The following is a 13750-nucleotide window of genomic DNA, read 5'->3' on the forward strand; positions in this document are numbered from 1 at the left end:
GGTTAGGAGGACTGAGTTCAGATCTGGCCTCAGACACTTGACACCTTACTAGCTGTGTGACCCTGGGCAAGCCACTTAACCCCAACTGCCTGGCCAAAAAAAGCCAAATAGCATATGTTCAATAAGTTAATAAACATGGTAAATCTATTTTAATGTTTAATTTTTAGTTTAAATTTTAAATTAAATAAATTTAAATTTAAATTAATATTAATATCAATTTAAATATTTAACATTTTAAAAATTTAAATAAACCCTAGAGAACATTACAACTGATAGTCAAATCACTGCATTTAGTGGCCCTGAACTACTCCCCTGCCAGTGATTATGCAATTCAATCTGTGAGAGGAAGGGAAAAAATCATTTACATGTTTTTGAGAGAATTATGTTTGGATGGTCTAAGAAAAAACTTCTTCCCATTATTCCCTTGCCTGGGTTCTTTTTTCTTCCCTCTCCTGTTCTCTCACTCCCCACAAAGGGAAAAAGAAAGAAAACCTTAACCTTAAAAAGATTTCCCGTGCAAATATGGACACAAATATTTGAGGAAAAGATTAATCTGCATTCCCATTACAATCTAATCATTGTAGACTTTCACAACTGTGCTTCTACTCCATTTGGAAATTGGCATGGTAATGCCTTTGCTACTTAGTGACTTTAGTTCTATGATGGCCTTAAAACTGGTCCAGGTTGTTTATAAACATCAGGGGGACGGCGGAGAGGAAAATTAAGTGTCAAAGCAAAGCAGCCACCAACCAGAGGAAAGGAAGGACTTCGAGGCAACTTTCCAGATTCCAGCTGATGCATGCGCAGGTAGACGTCCACCTGTGGAGTGGAGTCACTGACAAACCGGATGACTTTCAGGGCGTGCAGGACATCTGTGTACTGCTCCTTCCGACACATCATGACCTGAGCGTGAGATTCATGGTGAGGAGGCAGGATTCCTAGGAAAGAGGAGACAGTCAAGCACTGAGTTGGAGTCAGTAATTCAAACCTTCCTCCTCTAATAAAGGCACTGCTAGGAGAAGAAATCCATGAAAAACAAAGAGCTAGCTTGGTCTGCAAAAGAACTAACAACCACACTCATTAACTGTGGAGAGTCACTCTTAGGAAGTTATCTTTGAGAACCCAATTCTCATATTCTTAAAGTACTGGGTATTAGTTAATAATATCATTTCTGGTATGAGCTTGAAATTACATGACACCAAGAAGATCATCTACAAGTTCCTTGAGGGCAGAAACTGCCTTTTGCCTCTTTGTATTCCCAGTGCTTAGCACAGTTCCTAGCACATAGTAGGCATTTAATAAATGCTCTTGATTGACATGTTCATAGGATTATAGATTTAGAGTCGGAAGGAGTACTAGAGGCTATCTAAGCCAATCCCATCATTTAGCAGGTGAGGAGTCTGAGGTATTGATAGTTTTAAGTGGTTTGCCGATGATCCCATAGGTCAAAAGTAGCAAAGCCAAATTCAAACCCAGGTCCTTTGACAGCAAATATAACACTCTTTCCATCCAACTAGCCAACAAAAATTAGTTAAGCACCCACTATAGATAACGTGTGCCGAGTGCCAGGGGCACAAAGTAAAAAACAGAGTAGTCTTTATCCCCCAAGAATCTTTCAGGATATGACAAATAAGTGTCTACAGGATAATTAGAGAAGGCAGGAGAAAGCCTCTATAGTTAGAGGTATTAGGAAAGGTTCCTTTGAACTGAGCCTTGAAAGAAGCCAGAGGTTCTAAGAGATGAGGAGAAAGGACATCCCAGGCATGGGGTCAGACTATGAAAAGGCATGGAGGAAGAAGATAAAATGTTGAGTCTGGGTACCCCAAAGAAGCCTGCTGTGACTTGAATGTGTGTTTCATGAGAAGTGATATGCAATAAGCCAAGCAAAGTAAACTGACACCAGACCATGAAGTTGTTTAAACGCCATGTAAGGAATTCATATTTTATCCTAAAGGCAATGGGGAGCTATGGAATATCCTTAGTTAAGGGAGCACAATGGTCAGATCTGTGCCTTTGGAGAGTTATTTTGGCAGTTGTGTGGAAAATGAATCCGAAAGGAGAGATTCAAGTCAACCCAATTAGGAATAATCTGGAGAAGCGTGAATGAGCGTCCGAACTTTGGGAGTGGCAGATGGCACGGAGAGAAGGGGGACAGACAGGCACCAGGCTTGTTACGGGAGCAACAGTAAGGCTCAGCTTCTGATCAGGTAGGTAGGGCAATGGAGAGAGAGGAGCCAAGACGACTCTAAACCCGTGAGTCTAAGCGGCTGGAAGGATGGCGGCACTCTCAACGAAATGGAAAGTCAAGAGGAAGGACAAGCTTTTAAATCCTTGAACACGATATTTTACTGTTTTCATCAATTTTTCTTTTGGTCTTCTATTTACATATCTTAATCTTTGAAAGAGGCTATGTATACACCCTAAGATTATCATTTCCTTCAGAGCAACATCCAGGTCTTTCTTCAAATACTGAGCATGGAAAATCCAGGGCAGTGTTATAAGAAATAATGAATATGAAGATTTCAGAGAAAGGTAGGAAGACTTGTATAAACCAATTCAGGGGAAAGGAAGTGGAATCAAGGGAACACTATAAATGACACAGTAAAAGACAGCCAAACTCAAATCAATTAGCAGTGATCACTATAGATCCCATAGAACATACTATGAAAACACATTTCCCACAAGCACATTAGTGCACCATTGGTGGAACTGTAAATTGGTCCAAACATTCTAGAAAACAATTTGAAATTATGCTAAGAAAGCGAATGAAATGGCCTTGCCCTTTTATAAAAAGATCTCACTGCTAGTAATATACACTAAGGAAATCAATGATTAAAAAAATTATCTCAAATATAGCAAAATATTTATAGCCCATCAATTGGAGAACGGCTGAACAAGCTATGTGACTTGTCCAGGGTCACACAGCTAGTGTCTGAGGCTGGATTTGAATTTAGGAAGCTGAGTCTTCCTGACTCCAGAACCCATACACTATCCACTGAGCCATCTAGTGGTCCTATAATGGAACATAACTGAGTTATAAGAAATATATGATGAATACTTAGGAACATGTAGATATACAAACTAATGCAAAGTAAAATAAAAATGGAACTTGGAAAAAAATATACACAATGACTACAACAACGTAAATGGAAAGAATGACAATAACATAATCAATACTGAACACTATAAATTTTTAGTGACTAGGCTTGGCTCCAAAGAAGAGATGAAACTATACTTCCACTCCTTTTTGGCAGAAGTGGGGGACTATGGGTATGAAACCCTAAATATAATTATGGACTTATTTGTTATGCTGGTTATTTTAGATAAACTGGTTTTTTTTTCTCTTTTAAAAAAATTTTTTTTGTTATTAGGGATGACTCTCTAGGAGAGGGAGACATATTGGAATATGTAAATGATATAAAAACAAAAGCTATCAATAAATTAACCAAAAAATATTTTCTTCTCTTAGTACAGAAGTGGAGGCCTCCTGGGAACCAAAAGTTGCATATGCTGTGTTGTCATTTTGTCAATTGTTGTTGAGTAACTGTTTTCCCTTGTTACAATTAAAGGGTCAATGATGAAGAGGATATATCAGGAAACAATTTTGGTACGAAAAACAAAAGCCAATAATAAAAGGAAATGGAAAGGAATGAAAGACAATATGGTGGAAAGGAAATAAAATTGGTCAGGATACCCCAGGATCTAGGTTCTACTCCTGGCTCTTATCAATTAGCAGTATAATCTTTGGCAACAGATTTATCCTCTCTTCAATTTTCTTCCCTCAGAAATGGAACCGTGGTACCTTCAAATTCCAAATTTATGATTGTACTTCAACACTACGGGTGACCATTTTCTGGATGTTCATGTGCCTGACACAATCTTCACTCACCTTAGTCACCTGTGACATTTTATCAAGCTCTGATTAAGCCAAAAAAGTAGTGAAGAAGTATTCTCAAGTTTGGCTTAATACAGATTAAAAAGTTTCATCTGAACATGCATCAGACTACTAACAGGGCAGGCTTCCCCAAGTTAACCCTCATACCCCTAACTCAACTACCCCCCCCAACACACACACACAAACAAAGTACTACTTGTGTATAGATAGTAAGTCTGTTAAGTGCTGAGTCTTTACTGTCCCTTTTGTAGTTTAATTCAAATAATTCAAATTTAATTCAAATAATTTAAATTCAAATTAATTCTTCTTCATGAAGAAGAAATGCCAGGTTCTTTGGACAACTAAAAATCAATCCCTTGCAGAGAGAGTTAAGAATCAGCCCCTCTGATAAATAGTGAGACACTTCTCCACGTATGACTTAAAACATATGAAAAAAGATGTACCTACCCCAAACCTCTTATTTTCTACATGGTTCCTAGGTGTTCATAAATTAGACTTGGGAAGGGGTATTTCTTTCAGTTTTGTAAGTGATTTATTTTAGAACATAAAATGAGGGTCCTCATCGTTCTGGTCTCTGATGAGACTCTGGGGAGGCATGATTTCATCCATCATTGAGTCTGAATTAGTAACAATAGTGTACTGTTCTGAAATGAATTACCCCTTGCCCCAGAAACCTACTAGTCATGTCTGTCACTCGCCAAAATTTCTGCTACTGCCTGTTATTCACAAAGATGTCAGACATTCAACACTCTTGAGTAACTAAATCTAACAGTGATTCTTCTTTCAAAAGCCTGACAAAATAAAAACAGAACCAATCCAAAAGATCACAACTCCAAGCTTCACACTCCTCCAAGCTTTTCTAACACTGTTACCAATTATTTCATCTTCTTCAGAGCTCCAGCTTCATCAGCTTATGGTCAGCAAGGGGAAAGGTGGCTGGTCTACAAGTCCTAACAGTGGCCAAAGTTCATGGGCACAGCTTGGTCTTGGACGAATTCCCTTAGAGCAGTGCAAAGAGTGGGGCAGCTAGATGGTGCAATGGATAGAGTCTGGGAAACTCGTCTTTCTCAGTTCAAATCCATCCTCAGACACTTACTAGCTGTGTGACCCTGGGCAAGTCACTTAACCTTGTTAGCCTCAATTCTTCATCTATAAAATGAGCTGGAAAAGGAAATGGCAAACCACTCCAGTATCTTTGCCAAGAAAACCCCAAAGGAGGTCACAGACAGTCAGACACAACTAAAAATTAACTGAATAAGTGAAAAGAGTGATAGATCTATAAGGAGGAGCTGAGTTTGAAATTCAGCTTTTCTTGTGTCACTTTGGTAAGTTATCTAACTTCTCTGGGCCTTCGTTCTTCATCTGTAAAATAATACAAATGGACGAATTGGGTGGCCTTTGATGTCATTTTTAGCTCAATATCTATAAGCCTACTCATTACTTACAATTTCATGAGAACTCTTATTCTTCCACAGGAAGCTGCCTTTAGAGTTCTACTGTCCCACTTGGCCACAGAAGACCCAGGAATTACACTGATAGCCAAAAGTACATCAAGGACTGATACTATGCACAATACTTCAGGCAGGAAAACATCCTCTCACTAAGAAGAAAACCAGCCAGCTCCCTGAAGACTCTGTCACCAAGCGACCCCCTGGAACCTAACGGAGGCTTCAAATATTCTGCAAGTTATCTTAGTACCCAACATCTCCCAAGGTTAAGTTTTTTCAGCTTTTTTTTACCTAAAAGCACCTTCCATACGAAGCCTCGGTACATGGAGGGGAGAGGAAACCGCTGACTAAAGGTACAAAGTTTCTCAATGTCTAGAAGAGAAAAACAAAAAAAGAATGAGAATGAGACTTATATGAGGTTGACAACAGAATTAAAGAAGGGTTTGTTTGTTTTTTTAACAACCGAAAATGTAATAACCCATTTCCTCAGATGAAGAGATATTATTTGGCTAACCAGGGATGGAACTAGGAATTTTTGTCCTCCGGGTAGATAGTACAATAAATAAGCCCAATAAAGAATCCCAGGCTTCTACAAAGTCACTGCTATGGAGACTGCCCACCTCTACCCACAGAAGAATCAGTCTATTTGGTAGTTTCCTATGTAAATTAATTATTCTTGATAATTAGTTGATAAGATCAGCTAATTCTTTAAATCTGGCATCCAAGAAAATTGATTCTTTGGGGGTAAATTGGAGTGGTAAACCTTATAGAAAGCCAGAGATCCCTGAAATGCAACTCCCTGACAGTTCATGACATTTCCAACTGAGCCCTGCTGACCAACTCTCAGGTTCAAGGCTATCATAAACTTTGAAAAACCTTAAGGGCAAAACTTGGGAAAAAGACAAAATCCTCTAGGATCAGTAAGGCAGAGGTATCCCCAGGAAGCACTCTAACAAAACAAAAAGTATTCTCTCCTTTCCTTTGCCTTGTTCCCCTCCTAATCCATACAACATTTCTTGACAGGAAAGTCAGGGGTAGAAAAGCAGCCTTTCCCAACCCTCCCCCTCTTCCCTGAGCTGCTAGATGGCCTTTGGATTACCACGGTCAGCAATGAAAAGATTAGCTCCCTGGACCATGGGTGGGCATCTCTCTTCATCTCTAGTACAGACCAGAACTTGGGTCCTACAAAGTTTGACTTCTATCTAAGATTCTCTAAGGAATGATCAAGATTCTCCCCCAGTGGGTCCCAACTGTATATAACCCTATCATATCATAACCCTATCATACCTATCAGCTATAACTCCACCCTCCCCCTCAATATCAGGTTTCTCCCTATCCCCCTCCCAAAATTAAACCACCAGACTTTGCCCCTGTTTCCTTCTTTATAGAACATTTTATCAGCAGCCCTTTAAAGGTCCCTCTCACGGGCAAATTTCAAACCCTTGGGCAATTTCTCCAATCTGAGACAAAAGTCCCATTCTCTCTAGTTCTTTGGTCAACTGATTCTAGTAGAGTCCATACAAGGCAGTACAAAGAGAACAGCAGTGGTTGTCAGGAGAACCAAGTTCTAATTACCACTCTGTCCCTCAATGTAAGATCTTAGAAAAATTCTATTGCTTAAATCTCTCTGGGTCTCTTATATTGTCCAGGTAGAGATAATTCCTATTCTGCAAACCACTCAGAGAGAGTGAGGATTATATAAGATGAGAGATGTAAGAAAGTCTTCTGAAATTTTTAAAGCACCGAAAAAATGTAATGTATAAGTAGTTTTGTTTGTCTTGGTCTATACCAAAGGTTCATGAACTTGTTTCTTCAATATTTTTATAACAGTTATTTCAATATAATTGGTTTCTTTTGAAAGCCTATGTATTTTATTTTTTGCATTAAAAAAGCAGTATTCTAAGGAGTCCATAGGCTTCACCAGAGTACCCAATAAGTCCAACAACACACACACAGTTAAGAATCCATGGTCTATAGAAAAAACATGCAATCAATCCTGCTTGGATAGGATCTGAAATGACATGTGATACACTGAACTTAATAGTTTAGCATATTCAGAGCACAAAGTCACAGGTTACTACAAATTCACATTGGTATTGCAAACTTACATTATATTACATATTCACATGCGAAATACCAAATCTCCCAAGGAAAAAGAAAAAAATTAAAGGATATGGAGAATTAATAAATCGGAGGGCACCAAGAATAAATAAATACTTGGGAAAATGTTCAACATCATTAGTAATTACGTATGGGGAGGTAAAGGGAAACTGAGTCTCTATCTCTCCCAGGTTGGAAGTGGGGTAGCCACAACAGTCATTGTTACTCAGCATGCAAACTCTGACCTGCTCTATTTCCAGTCTGCCTCTTCTTAGGCAGCCAACAGGCCCCCTGACTCTAGACAAATTCCATATTGTTATTAGACTTAGCACTGACAGCCAAACACAACCTTCACTCCACTACAGATCAGAATTCCTGAGCTCCTAAGACCCATCGGCCTCAACTTCCCAGTAACAGGGATTATAGTCCTGTGTTCATATCCATGTCTAGCAACATAACTACACATAAATTGAAGTATGTGAGGCTCCATCTCACACCCATATAATTAACAAGAGTAAATAGAAATGATAAAGCCTCAAGATAGTTGTGAGTCTAAGGCAACTAGATGGTGCAGTGGATAGTGCACTGGGCTTAGAATCAGGAAGACTCATCTTCCTGAGTTCAAATCTGACCTCAGACACTACTAGCTGTGTGACCTTGGGCAAGTCACTTAACCCTGCTGGCCTCAGTTCCTCATTTGTAAAATGAGCTGGAGAAAGAAATGGAAAGTCACTCCAGTATCTTTGCCAAGAAAATCCCAAAATTAAGTTATGGAGAGTTGGATACAACTTCATCTATAGATGGTCACTGTGAAAATTAGTACAGTCTTAGAGAAGAGGTAGCCATCTGCCTGAGGATTACTCTATCAGATTCACAAGATCATATATGGGCAACACCCAAGCAAAGAACCATAAAACTAGTCATATCCTTAGACTCATTAATATTCTACTGCAGGGTCCAGCCCAAGGGGACCAAATATAAAAACCAATTTTACAAAGATGTTTTCAACTATACTATATACATGGTTGGGGTGAGGGAGCATTATTTCTGGTTTTGGATGTGTGTTTGTGTGTGTGTATGTGTTATTTCATCAATATGGGGAATTTCTAGCAAGGAAATATCTTTTGCCAATTCAGACTGGGAAATCATGTATAACTTGTAATCCTAGAGCATTAGATTATCAGATAATCAGTACATGTCAGAAAGGGAACATTGAGAAGGGTTTTCCTAACTTCAAATTTGTCCATTTACACATTATTGCCTCTCATTATGGCTGCCTTACAAAAGCAAGTGTGTGTGTGTGTGTGTGTGTGTGTGTGTGTGTGTCCCAAATACCTAGTATGTGGAAAATGGCTAAACTGCCCATATTATGACTAACTTACTATAAAGAATGACAAATGTGAAGATATCCAGATATAAGTGGTGCAATATAAAGGGAAAAAAGCTCAATCTACAAACTGATTACAATAGCATGAAAATAATGTCTACACAACCATTAGGATGGAATATTATAGATTTTTATTCTTTAGCCATTGTTCATGTCTGTATTATGAGTATTATTAGAGATCAGGTTTTTAAAATTATGTGTCCAGTCAGGTGAGGAGGCATATACCTGTAATCTCTGTTCCTGGAGGTTTAAGCTAGAGGACATCATAAGCTCAGGAGTTCAGATCTGCAATGGACTAATCCAAACAGGTGTCCTCACTAAATTAATTTAGGGCCCCACTAGATTTCCTGAAGTTGGGCAAAAAAAAAAAAAAAAAGCAAGTTGGGAAACAGAGAAGGCCAAAGATCCTATGCATATCAGACCGGAAGTGGAAGTGTGAGAAGCCCCTGCATTTCAAGGAAGGAAGGAAGGAAGGAAGGAAGGAAGAGAGAGAAAGGGAAAAGAAGAGAAAAAGAAAGGGAGATAGGAAGAGAAAAAGAGAGAGGGGGGAGAAGGAAAGAAAGAGAAAGAAAGAGAGAGAAAAAAAGAAAGAAGACTAGATGCAATGGCAATGGGTACAACAGATAAATGAAAATAATTTAATAGTCTAATAAGAAAGAATAAAGGATGTTAAAGTTTCTTTTAAAAAATAAAATGTATACTCTGCCTCAAAATAAGATTAAAAATAAAAGCCAATTCTTCCACTCAAAAACATATCAAGTGGCAATTATGGCTAAATCTTTTTTAAAGTTTTCATAGGATATTTTACCCTCATTTATTTGAATTATCATTTAAAACTCACCCAGGGGATCATCTTTGAGGAGTATTTCCAATGATTTCTTTTCTTCAACACCACGAAATCCAACTTTCTCATAATATACTGAACGAAAGTTCCTCTGAGAGTCTTCAGCCATATCTTACTGTGAGAAAAGAGTAGGGTGGACAGAAGCATTGGAGAAGAAAGAGTCATATGAAGGAAAAGTAAAGAGAGTGAAAATTTTATGTTAACTAACTTCAATTTTACAATCACACTAAAGCAAGATAAAATATTTGACTTACGAAAAGTTTCTTTCTTTGTCAAAGATACTGGAGTGGTTTGCTATTTCCTTCACCTCATTTTATAGATGAGGAAACTCAGACAAACAAGTGAATTGCCCAGGGTCATACGGCTAATAAGTGTCTGAGGCCAGATCCGAACTCATGAAGATGAGTCTTCCTGATTCCAAGCTTAGTGCACTATCTACGGCACCACCCAACTGCCTCAGACTCACTCTAGCATGGGGCTTTATCATTTTACTTATTTTTGTTAATTACATGGGTATGAGATGGAACCTCACATACTTCAATTTATAGGTAGTTATGTTACTGGGCATGGTGGTAAAGTATTATGATCCCTGTTACTGGGAAGTTGAGGCTAGTGGATCTTAGGAGCTCAGGAATTCTGATTGGTAGTAGAGTGAAGGTCAATTGGGTGTCAGTGCTAAGTCTAGTAACAATGTGGCATTTGCCTGGAATCAGGGGACCTGTGATCTAAGGAGAGGCAGACTTAGCATGCTGAGCAACAGTGGGATCACAACTGTGAGTGGCTGCCACACTTCCAATCTGGGAGAGGTAGAGGGACCCAGTTTCCTTCCAGTGTACCATGTAGCTGCCTTTTCTTTAGACAAATACATTAATATCTCATTTAAGTGGAACTTAGCTATCCAGCAGCAGAATAGCCTCAAACCAGGAGGTAATTAAGGTCTCTTAATTGTAACTTCATATATATATATATATATATATATATATATATATATATATACACACACTCATATACATACATATATAAATAATACATATTTTTATATATATTTACTTACATATATTATATATAAATTTTATAGATATATATGTGAATGTGTATATATGTGTATGTATGTATTAATATTTTAATATATACTATGTAATCTAATATATGATATATAATATATTCATAACATACTATTGTATTAATTTATATATTATAGATATACACACATACCTCTATATATACATAAACACATACCTTATTAGACCAAATATAAGTCACACTCCCCTTACTCCTTGTCTCTCAATTACAAATCTGGCCCATATAAAACTGTAATGCCACTTATAACAATGTTCTTAAAAAGAGATTGGCAAAAGTGACAAAAATGAAAAATGAAGTGATGATTAAAAAATCTTTAGGTAAATGTACTTTAAAATAGTAATATTTTATAAATTTGTTCAATGTTACAAAGGTCTATATATGGGAAAAGTAGCTTTTCCACCTTTCAAAAAGCATACATATTAAGGCAATTTCAACAAGAGAGTTCCTATGACTAAAGTGAAAGCTCATTTATTATTACTTTACTCACAATTCTAATAGATATCTGGTTTCCAAACTCAACAAAAATTAAAAGGAGATAGATTGCTTACAGGTAAGTTCAATGTGACCAGCAAGCAATGTCAGCTGGCTGGGAAGGGAAAGACAGAAAAATTGTAAAAAGTATGCTTGAGAATTCAAAAAGCTGAAAAAAGCATTCTGGGGCCATGTAGTATACATAGGCCCTATAAAAGTCAATGCCCCTGTGGAAAATTCCTTCATCACTGTCTCAACATAGTATATACAGTAATTCTGCAATGTAGTATTTTAGATAGGTTGCAGGACTTAGAATCAGGAAGGTGGGTTCAAATCCTGCTTTGGATACTAACTTACTGTGTGATTCTGGGTAATTCACTTCACTTCTCTCAGACTCAGTATCCTCATCTGTAAAATGAGAGTATTGAACTAGATCTCTAAAATCCTTTCCAGTGCTTAATCTATGGACCTATGGATTACTAGAGTACATAAATAACATTCGTAAGGATTGTTGAGTCGTTTCAGTCCTTTCCGACTCGTTGGGACCCCATTTGTGGTTTTCTTGGCAAAATTGCTGGAGTGGTTTGCCATTTCCTTGGCCAGCTCGTTCTACAGATGAGGAAACTGAGGCAAACAGGGTTGAGTGACTTGCCCAGGGTCACACAGCTAGTAAGCGTCTGAGATCCGATTTAAACTTGGGTCTTCCTGACTCCTTGGCCAGTGCTCTAGCCACTGAGTTAAGATCCCTTAGAGTGCTGAATTTTATGTTCAATGTGTTTCCAGATGAACTAAAATGACAAAATTTCTTCTGAAAGAGACCACTGAGGACTTTCTCGTTTTCGGAGTCCCAGGGTGTCACAGGTAATAGTGGAAAGAGACAAATTTGGAAGACCTGGCTTCAAATTTTCATTCTGCAATTTATAATCTGTGCGGTTCTGGGCAAGTCACGGAATCTGTCGGGGTCTCAGTTTCCTCTAATTCTAAAATCAGGGGGTTGGACTTAATGACCTTGAAAGGGCCTTCCCGCCTCCAAAGCCACCACCTTAAGAATTCTAAAGCCTAAATACCGGCCCATTCCCCAAAGGCATTTCTTTGGGAGCCCCGCCCTCTCCTAATTTAGACAAAGAGGTAAAATTAAGGAAGAAGCATCAGACGTTAACCGAGCATCTAGAAGACCTTCCCAGAATTCTACTAAACTAGCACCCACTGCCTGCCGAGCTCAGGCCACATGCAATCAGTCTAGGACAGGAACTAACCAATGACGCTAGGGACAGTGGCGTCTGCCCAGGGGAGATTTCACTTAGTAGCCGGCGCAACTAAAAACCCAGAAGAAAGGGAGCAGAGAAGAAAGGAGGGCAATAAACAGGAAATTGAAGGAGGAGGCAGATGCAAGGAAGCAGGTGGGAAAGGGCAGTCTTAAGACGCGCTCGGAATTCAGAGGCTCCATCCTTCACCTGGTGGAGGAGAGGGTCGGGGATGCCGGCGGGGAGGGGACAGGTCCCGGGGGCTCGATCACCTGCGGATGGCAGCGGCCCCGGGAAGCCGAGGAAGCGGAGAAGCAGAAGCAGAAGCAGCAGCAACAGGACCAGCTGGGGGAAGTGACGGCAGCTCCGGGGGCTGGCCGGAGTGCGGGGGGCGGGCTAGGATAAGGAGAGGACTGAGCCAGGTCCGCCCCTCTTCGCCCCGCCCAGCCACGGATGGATGAATGGGTTGGGCTTGGGGAGGGACCTTCGCCAACTGCTTGAAGTAGCTAAGGATTGCGCCCTTCTTTACTTGCTCTCTGTCTCTGAAAGCGAATGGAGAAAAGCGGCCCCAGCAGACCTCCTCCAGACCCATCCAGCCCCAGTCCTGGTCCTTCCCCGCCGCTTCCCGCTTCCAGATCTGGCTTGGTCGGGAAGAAGCATCTCAGCATCCTCAGGGTTTGGAGTCTGACTGCCAACGGTCCCCGCGCAGGCATCTGCCTGTGTCTGCGTGCACTCTCTCCCCTTGGCCTGGAACCCCGAGCCAGAGTCTGCTTCCAAGGGATCACAGGCATGGCGAGACATCGTGGAGATACAATGGGCAGGGACAAAGAGAAAAGTTTTAAAATTTTAATCATTTAGACTTCATCTCAAAACCAGAAAGCGGTACCTTGGAAAGTGAGTGAGAGGAATGGGAAAGGGGAGAAAGGGAGATTGCGGACGAGGGAAAGGACATTTATATAATTCCTAAATTCTGGAGCAAAGAGTGTCAGTTTCTTTTTCTGTGGAAGGGAGATTAAATATTTGCATTGTCTCCCCCACAGAGCTACCTACAGTAAAGAAAGTACCTGTTCACATCTATAGAAATGTGAATCACTATTAAACCATGGTAATAAGTCATCAGCGAGCATTTAAGTGCCTACTATGTGCCAGGAACTCTGCTAAACACTGGGAAAACAGAAACCAAAAATAATCCACACTCTCAAGGAACTCTCAGTCTTTGGTGGGAGACAACATGCAAACAACTATGCACAAACAAGATATATGCAGGGTAAATTGGAG

The 13750-nt window shown here is 39.6% G+C and overlaps 1 protein-coding gene across 6 annotated transcripts in view; it reads right to left on the reverse strand.

Moving 5' to 3' along the window:
- TBC1D7 (TBC1 domain family member 7) overlaps positions 1-12851 on the reverse strand; it is a 29703-nt gene extending 16852 nt beyond the window's left edge. The window contains exons 1-4 of one of the 6 annotated variants that reach the window (XM_069092418.1): positions 12745-12851; positions 9672-9789; positions 5635-5715; positions 751-938 (exon numbers count right to left, since the gene is read on the reverse strand). In XM_069092418.1, coding sequence (XP_068948519.1) covers positions 751-938; positions 5635-5715; positions 9672-9783 — 381 coding nt within the window. In that variant the 5' untranslated portion in view covers positions 9784-9789; positions 12745-12851. Of the gene's footprint in view, positions 1-750; positions 939-5634; positions 5716-9671; positions 9790-11244; positions 11371-12484; positions 12607-12682 lie in introns of those variants that run through there. The other 5 variants (XM_069092417.1, XM_069092420.1, XM_069092419.1 and 2 more) reach the window with 5 other exon arrangements.
- Positions 12852-13750: the final 899 nt, after the last annotated feature.

This window comes from Petaurus breviceps, unplaced genomic scaffold (assembly GCF_028583685.1).
Source record: "Petaurus breviceps papuanus isolate PSGF00001 unplaced genomic scaffold, PetGlider_PUasm1.0 190, whole genome shotgun sequence".
In the NCBI taxonomy this organism is placed as follows: Eukaryota; Metazoa; Chordata; class Mammalia; order Diprotodontia; family Petauridae; genus Petaurus; species Petaurus breviceps.